We start from the raw sequence: 8,447 nt of genomic DNA, 5'->3' as shown, positions 1-8,447 counted from the left end.
CCTCAAGTCACCCCTTTCGGTGCTCCAACACGCTCCCGGCCCCCCTTCTCGCCTGAGGTTCTCGCGTCTACACCGGCCTGCTCCGCTCCCGAAGCTGGGTCCTGAGGGAGGGGACGCAGCAACAAGAGTGTTGTCTCCGCGCACGCCGCACGCCCGCGGGATCAGGGGCGACCTCGGAAGTGCGCGTGCGCACCGACCCAGCGCGGGTGAGTTCCCCGCCCAGCGCAGCACTCTATCCAGAGCTCCCAGGCAGTCGCGTCACTGTGAGTCTGCCCAATCAGAGCTGAACTGACCATTGCTTCCGGCCCGCCCTCTCGCCTGAGGCCGGGGGAGGGCCGGGCCGTAGCTAAAGCCGTGGAGAGGAGTTCAGGAGCATCCACTAGGAACCTGCCCCGCCGGGCGTGGGCTCAGGTAAGTGCAGCGCGGTGTCCTCGTAACGGTGTCTTCGTCGCGTCGGCGACAGGACCGTGAGGACTCCTATCCGGGAAGATTGGGGCGGCTCAGAGCAGAGGTGCTTCCAGTTTCCCGCTACCCCTCCTCCATTGGCTGCGTTTGCTGGGACGATCAATAGAGGGAGAGGGAGAATACCTGTGTTCTCTGCTGCACACCTTCAAGGCACCGCTCCCACCCCCTGCCTCGAACCCCCAAACGTCGGCCCCGGGCGTTTGGGTCACAGCACACCCCACTGCAGCCTTAGGACCGCAGCGATTTGAAGAAGCCGATCGCTGATGTCTGAATGATTTAGAGAAATGGAGCGTCCTGGGGCCTTCTCCCTTGACGTTGTTTGAAGCAAATCTGCTTTTCCTGGGATTAGTGTAGGCAGATGGTCAGGGCCCTACAGCTCCGACATATGCTCCTGATGGCAGTGCAGGGGACCCACCTGTCGCCCAAGTGCAGGAACTGGATAAAAGCCAGGATGCCTCCTGCCCGCTGGAGCTGGGCGGACTCTATTTATTCTTCAGGAAGGGCCCCCACTCCCATACAAGCTCTGCTATTTCCTGTCTTCTCTTTTAACCCTAATGTCGCTTTGGAGTAGTCCCTGCACTTGGCAGTCTGAAAACAACTTTAATAGCCAGTGCACACCAGATAGGAGCGGGGGCCTCATAGAGAAAGAGGGAGCCCTAAGATAGATTGGGGGAAGTAAACATTTGGATGCTGCCTTCTGCAGTGTTGTGGCTTTTATGACATGTACCCCCTACTTGCCCTGGGCTTTTTAAAAACCTCTTTGTGTGTGCAGATGCACATTAGGGAGTGGAGGCCAGAGGTCAACCTGCACCACCTACCTTGGTTTTTTAAAGACAGGTTTTCTCAGCAGCCTGAGGCTACTGATTAGCTAGACTTACTGGCGCCCTGCCAGGGAGCCCCAAAGATCCACCTCTGGGATTATAAACAAGTGTCATTATGCCTCACTTGAAATTTTATTTTACACTTATTTATTGTGTGTGTGTGTGTGCTCGAGATTGCCATGGCAGGTGTTGAGTTCTCTCCTTCTGATGTGTGAGTCTCAGGGATGAAACTTAGGTGGTCCAGTTTGACATAAAGTATCTTTACCCAATCATGCTGACCACACCTCTCCCCCAACCCCTAGGACACACTTTTTTGTTTTGTTTTGTTTTGTTTTGTTTTTTTGAGACAGGGTTTCTCTGTGTAGTTTTGGAGCCTGTCCTGGCACTCACTCTGGAGACCAGGCTGGCCTCGAACTCACAGAGATCCGCCTTCCTCAGCCTCCTGAGTGCTGGGATTAAAGGTGTGCATTACCAACGCCCGGCCACACTTTTTTTTTTTTTTAACATGAGTTGAACTCAGGTCCTCCCCTTACAAGGCACTTGACTGACTAAGTCATCCTCCCAACCGTCATTGTTTTTGTTTTTGTTTTGTTTTTTGAGACGGGGGCTCACTATTTAGGCCAAGCTAGCCTGGACTCACAGCAATCCTGCCTTCCTGGTGCTGAGAGTACGGCATGTGCCACTACACCAGGCTATTTTTTGGTCTCTGAAGGGATCTGTGAATAAAGTGACCCAGAAAGGCAGATGGCTTTTGTGGTGTCGAGTCTTTTTAACCAAGTGACTGAAGGACCAAGTTACATTTGTTTTTAGAGGTTTGTGGTGAAGTAGAGGTTGCTTCCGTGGGAGATGTCCCCTCTATCCCTTCCCTTCTGCAAAAACAATGCTATCTCAGGATCCCAGAATCACAAGACCTCCACACACCCACTTCAAGAGTCCTGTGATCTAGAGACCCAAGCCAGGTTGCATGGTGATCTCACAGGAAGTGGCATGTGACAAGTTGGGGGAACATCCTGTGGAGGCAGAAAGGAGTTGTGGTTGGCTAAGGATACTTGCCCTATGTGGCCTTTAGCTCAGGTGTGGCTAGTGCCTGAGTCCCCACTCAGCAGGGAGTTTGTAAAAACAGCCCCCATTCCCCCCTGTTTCTACAGCAGTGTATTCTTCCATTAGCTGCCCAGAAGGTTCAATTATGTCTGAAAGAAAATTACTGCTTAGTCATTTATCTCAAGGAAAATGTTTCAAATACATCTTTACCTTTTGAGCTCAACCTTCAGGCTCAGCTTGACTTAATTGGCTGTTTATACCTTGAATTGTGAATTGTTTTTGGAGGAGAGGGGATTGAGACAGAGCCTTACTATGTAGCCTAGGCTGGCCTTGAACTTCTCATCCTATTCCTGCCCCTTATATGCTGGAACTACGAGAATGTGCCACCTTGGATGGCTTGAATTTTATTTTATTTTTTTAAAAGTTGCTTTTTATTTGTTAATTTGTGTGTGTGCATATACTAATTGTCAGAGGGCAACTTTGCATAATTAGTTCTCTACTTCTACTTTTATGTGTATTCAGGAGGTCAAAATCCCATTGCCGGCCTGAGATGAGCATTAATGGTTGTGTATCAAGCGATAGTGACATCAGTGGCAGTCACAAAGGTCATGCTAAGTTCGGTGTCTGTGTTACCTTACCTAGTTCTTAGGAAGTAGGTCACTCTTCCTTTCTGATTGTCACACATTATTACACACAGTCAAGGCACAGAGAGGATAGTTAGCTTTGGTGATGTTGGAAGCCACTTGTGGGGGTGCACACCTGTAAGCCCATCACTCGGGAGATGGAGTCAGGAGTTCAAGATCATCTTTTGCTTCACAGTGAGTTCGAGGCTACCTTGAGCTGTGTGAGACCCTATCTCTAAACAAAATAAAAACAGACAACAATCAAAATAATGAAGAAAAGAAGTAATGGAGCCAGGCCAAAAACTCCGGTGCTCTGGATTCTGGCAACTCTCAATAGTCACTGTGAAGGGGGTAGAGGGACCTTCAAGCCTGGCCTAGAGGAAGGAAGGTGCCTTCTGGGGCTCCAACTAAGGTCTCTAGACAGAGACACATTTTGGATGATCTCAGAAAGCTAGTATCCTGATTCTCACCCCATCCCCATGTGTGCCTGAATGTATGTGTGAATGTGTGTCTGTGTGCATGTGAGAGTGTGTGTGTGTGTGTGTGTGTGTGTGTGTGTGTGTGTGTGTGTGTGTGTGTTAGAGAGGATGAGAGAAAGCCCCTGCAGTTGAAGAGGTCATTGGTTCTGTGGGAACACTCCATTTCCCCCTTATACTCCCCAAAATCACTCCATTCTGATGGTCAACCTCCCTCCCGGAGTCTCTCTCTCTACTTCAGGTCTTGGATGTTTCTCGAAACTTGTCCCTGCCTGCCCCTGGCTTCCTGCTGCATATCCCCTCTGCTGGCTGCTTCCTTTGCAGCCTACATTCTCCTTTGTGTCTATGAGGCTCACTAGGTTCCAAAAGAGCTGGTTTTGCCTGAGGCAGATGCTCCTGTTTTCAGTTTTGTTCCATCTCCAGTCCTCCTGACATTGGCAATACCTTCTGGAGCGCCCCCGTGCCTGTGGCAGACTGCAAGAGTAGAGCAGCCTGGCACAGCCTTGCGGTCCCTAAATAAACTTACCTCTCTCCCCAGTACTTCCAATTCCTAGGCTAGACTCTCTCGACAGGTTCTCAAATATCCTAGGTAGTCCTTCAGCTCCTCCTTCTGAGTGCTGGGATCACAGGCAGGAGCCACAACACCTACTCTGTAGGATGCTGAGGATAAAACCCAGCACTTGGTGCATGCTAGGAAGCACCATGAACTGGGTGTGGTAGGGCACATCTGTAATCTCAGCACTTGGGAAGTAGCAGCTGGAGGATCAAAAGTCAAGAGCATCCTACCTACAGAGAAAATTTGAGATCAACCCTGGAGTACATGAGACCCTGACTCCAATTTAAAGAGGCAAAGCATCCCCCTAATGAGAAAGAAGAGGCAAAGAAAGAAGTTTATACTGGAAGACACACTTTGCTGCTGTGCTTCTGGTTGCTATAGTGACTGCTTGCTTGTCTCTTGGGACCTCATTTTGCCACATGTGGCATGATACAGTCACCACCACAGAGGGTTCCCGTGATGTCCCTGGTCCAAGAGCCATGACACTGATAACCTTTTTGCTTGTCCCTGTCTTCCCCACAGCACTGTGGCCATGCCCACCTCTGTGCTGTGGGCAGTGGACCTGTTCGGGAGAGTCTATACCTTGTCCACGGCTGGCCAGTACTGGGAGCTTTGCAAGGATGTCCAGATGGAGTTCAAGCGGGTCAGTGCAGCCACTCAGTGCTGCTGGGGCATCGCCTGCGACAACCAGGTCTACTTGTACGTGTGCTCCAGCGATGTACCCATCCGCCACCGAGAGGAGGCCTATGAGAATCAGGTAGTGCTGGGTGTGGGGGGGGATTTCTGATGTGGTCCACTCCCATCTGGCTAGTTCCTAACACCATCTCTGTGTCCCCTGGCCTCAGCGTTGGAACCCCATGGGAGGCTTCTGTGAGAAGCTCCTGCCGAGTGACCGCTGGTCGTGGAGTGACGTGAGTGGGCTCCAGCATCGGCCGCTGGATGGGGTAGCACTGCCCTCGCCACACTGGGAATGGGAATCAGACTGGTACGTGGATGAGAATTTTGGAGGGGAGCCCACCGAGAAAGGGGTAGGTGAACTCAGTACCCTCCATGGATGCCTGTTGGGCTCAGCTTGTCCCCCAGTGCCACCCTCCCTGTTGGTGTCCAACCTTTGCTTGCTATGGGACTGGACACCCTATTTCCTCTTTTCCTCCCTTTATTCCTCCACCTTCCCATCTCTTCAGATCCCACTCCCTCCCCCGGCAAGCCAGATAAGGCTCCAACCTTGGTATTTCAGGGGTGGACATACGCTATGGACTTCCCAGCCACCTACACTAGAGAGAAGAAGTGGAATTCATGCGTTCGGAGGCGGAAGTGGATCCGGTATAGGAGATACAAATCCCGGGACACCTGGGCCAAGGTCTTTGTGCCTACATGGGACATGGGGGTGGGGCGTGGGGTCCCTGATAGAAGGGGAGGCATCTTCCTCCCCCACCGGGGCAGAAGGGGACACCATACCCACCCTAGGATTTGGCCTTTGATTTGTTTGCTGTCACAGAGCCTTGTAGCCCTACAAATCCCCCCATTTGGGAGATGGCCACATAGGGGCCAAAGTTAGGCTTAGAACTTGTCCTTCCTTAGGCTTCCCCTCCCTGACTAAGGCACTAGTGTTGTCTCCATGACTCAACTCAAAAGCAGTGGCTTGGATCTGGCGTCTGATGAGGGGAACAGAGGACATCCATGGCCAAGTCCACAGACCTGCAGTCTTGTGGCTGCCTTCTTCATGAAGTCATGCAGTCTAGACCACACTTGAGGGTGAAAGAACTAGAGGAGAGTCAGGCAGGGGAGGGACAGTGACATAGTGCAGGTCACCAGGTAATGACAGCAATTTCTTCTCACCCCTTTGTTTCAGATTCCCTCAAAGGATGACCCCAAGGAACTCCCTGACCCTTTCAATGACCTGTCTGTGGGAGGGTGGGAGATCACAGAGGAACCTGTGGGCCGCCTGTCAGTGTGGGCTGTGTCCCTGCAGGGAAAGGTAAGTCCCACTACCACAGTGCCCAGGATTTGACATGGCAAAGGAGGCCGGCTGTGGGCTGGAGTGGTGCAGGGGTTCCCCAAAGTGGAGGAAGAGAGCTCATTGCCTCCTGTCCCCGGAAGCCTTGGGACCTGTCCCTCCTCCTAGCCCACTTTGGGCTCAGATGTAATCAATTCTGTCTCCTTGGACAGATTCTGGGCTCCCTGCCAGCTCCTTCCTCCAGTCTCCAGGAGCATTGTGGATGTATGGGTGGGTGGCTTCCTGCTGTGTGGATAGATTGATAGTGTGTAGCTCGATGGATGACGGTGGGTATATGGATGGAGGGATGATGTATAGATGGGTGGTAAGTAGATGTGAATAAATGACAGAAGACTCGTGGGTGGGTGGGTGGATAGATGACAGGTAGATGGATAGGTCAGTGGTTGGACAAATGGATGGTGGGTGAGTGAATAGATGGGCGGGTGGAAGGTTGAATGGATGATGGGTGGCGTGGACGAATGGGAAGTGAGTAGGGGGATGAAGAGTGTGTCAAGTGGTTGATTGACTGGATGGGTGGTTGGATGCATGTTGTGTGGGTAGGGGGTAGATTGATGGTGGCTGAATGGATCATAGGTGTATAGATGGATGGTGAGGGATGGATGGATGGATGGATGGATGGATGGATGGATGGATGGATGGAGGTATGTAGATTGGTAGGTGATAGATAGATGCATATTTGGAGAGAAATTTTTTTCTCAGAGAGTTTGTGAAAAACACCAAGCCTGGATGGCAACAGGAACACAGATGGTCCCAAGCATAGGAGTCTGATGCCTTCCTCATGGTTTTGGGGCTTATTTTATGATTGTTCAGTAACTCCTGCATTAGCCACATTAACCACAAGTCTCCACTGACTTTGAAACAGTCAAAGCAGATTGTTTTTAGCAGGTTTACCTTGGGCTGGGGTTGTGCTTTCTCAGGGTCAGATGAACCACAATCATTTCTTCTGAGCCTCTCTGAAGGATGGTGGAGAGGACGATTCAGGTGGGAGCGGTGGAGAGGGGCAGGCTGTGTGAGAGCACTAGCTTAAGACATCCCACCTGGATGCAGAGAGAAGGTAGAGTAGGAGCCACACACCTGTGCACCTGTTTTTGCGTCCCCAAGTATCAGCTGTGAGCCACTACACCCATCACCACTCCTGTGCTCCAGGAGAGGTGGCCCCAGGACCCTGTGCTTCAGAAGGAAGAGACTTGTTCCCTGAAGCTGCCTTCTTGGTAGCAAAAGGGAGGCTTCCCGGGGCTGGTCCCGCAGGGCCGGTCATAAGGGTAGGTTAGCAAGACCAGAGAAGTCAGGGTCCCTATTCTGAAGATGGCTCTGTGGAACCATCTTCCCTAACCTCTTTTCCCGAACTGAACCAACTGCATAGGCATGTGCTGTCAATCCCAGCTACAGATCCTGTTCTGTAGGTCCTATCCGTCCATGATCATGCACAAATATGAACATGCGCACACACACACACACCGACTTTTGAGAGTCCATCTCACCGGAGTCAGAATTGCTACCATCAAGAAAGTAATGGACAACAATCCTTAGCAAAGATGAAGTGGGGAAAGAGGAATTTCATTGTTCAGGCTAAAGAGAAAAAGAAGACATTTTAGTCATTGGGTTTCCCGTGTTTAAACCGCCGAGACCCTGCCTTCCCTCGTGACAGGTGTCCTGGGCCCACATTGCCACTAGGGGGCACAAGTGTCATGGACTGCCTAGGAGCTGCTGAGCGCCCCATGCTAGCACTGGAATATCTGCTTGTACCTGTTCTCACTGCAGAGACTAGAATGGGTCTCTCTAGAGCCCGCAAAATCCGGGCTTTGCGCTTTCTCACCGAGGTGTGTGTGTGTGAAGGGAAGTCTACATATCGAAGGGATGCAAGTGTGTCAGAGACCCCCATGTGTGGCCTGTGCAGGTGGACAGATTTGGTGATGGCAAATACCATATTTTCTTCTCTCCTTCCAGGTGTGGTACCGAGAGGATGTCAGCCACCCCAACCCAGAAGGCTCCTCCTGGTCTCTTGTGGATACCCCAGGGGAGGTGGTTCAAATCAGCTGTGGACCCCATGACCTTATATGGGCCACCCTCTGGGAGGGGCAAGCCCTGGTCAGAGAAGGAATCTGCAGGAACAACCCAAAAGGTAGCCAGCCCCATAACAGGAAATGGGGTGCTTCCTTTCCAGAATCTTGGCTGATGGAGGCTGCCTGGGGTTTCTCTGGGGACTGACAGGAAGTTCCTGGTCCATAGTGGAGCCTCCTGGGTCTGAAAACGGTATCATGCACGTCTCCGTGGGAGTCAGTGTGGTCTGGGCCATCACGAAGGACCGAAAAGTAAGAGTTGGGGGCTGGAGCTGGGGTGAGTAATGGTGCCATTTAATACCAAGGGCTTCCATTCCTGTGAGGGTCGTCTAAGCCCATTAGTATAAATCCTGTAAGTTTTTTTTCTTTTTGAGATGGTATATTAAAC

The 8,447-nt window shown here is 51.5% G+C and overlaps 1 protein-coding gene across 4 annotated transcripts in view; it reads left to right on the top strand.

The window, feature by feature from the left end:
• Nucleotides 1-273: 273 nt before the first annotated feature.
• The window catches only part of Tecpr1 (tectonin beta-propeller repeat containing 1), a 28,680-nt gene continuing 20,506 nt past the window's right edge, over nucleotides 274-8,447 (top strand). For 3 of the 4 annotated variants that reach the window (XM_027413608.2, XM_027413607.2, XM_027413609.2), the window contains exons 1-7: nucleotides 274-411; nucleotides 4,505-4,739; nucleotides 4,828-5,010; nucleotides 5,220-5,342; nucleotides 5,835-5,960; nucleotides 7,947-8,121; nucleotides 8,211-8,311. In XM_027413608.2, coding sequence (XP_027269409.1) covers nucleotides 4,515-4,739; nucleotides 4,828-5,010; nucleotides 5,220-5,342; nucleotides 5,835-5,960; nucleotides 7,947-8,121; nucleotides 8,211-8,311 — 933 coding nt within the window. In that variant the 5' untranslated portion in view covers nucleotides 274-411; nucleotides 4,505-4,514. Of the gene's footprint in view, nucleotides 412-4,504; nucleotides 4,740-4,827; nucleotides 5,011-5,219; nucleotides 5,343-5,834; nucleotides 5,961-7,946; nucleotides 8,122-8,210; nucleotides 8,312-8,447 lie in introns of those variants that run through there. The other variant, XM_035443156.1, reaches the window with a different exon arrangement.

The sequence above is a fragment of the Cricetulus griseus genome, chromosome 4 (genome assembly GCF_003668045.3).
Source record: "Cricetulus griseus strain 17A/GY chromosome 4, alternate assembly CriGri-PICRH-1.0, whole genome shotgun sequence".
Classification (NCBI taxonomy): Eukaryota; Metazoa; Chordata; class Mammalia; order Rodentia; family Cricetidae; genus Cricetulus; species Cricetulus griseus.
This window is presented reverse-complemented; position numbering and strand designations above follow the sequence as displayed.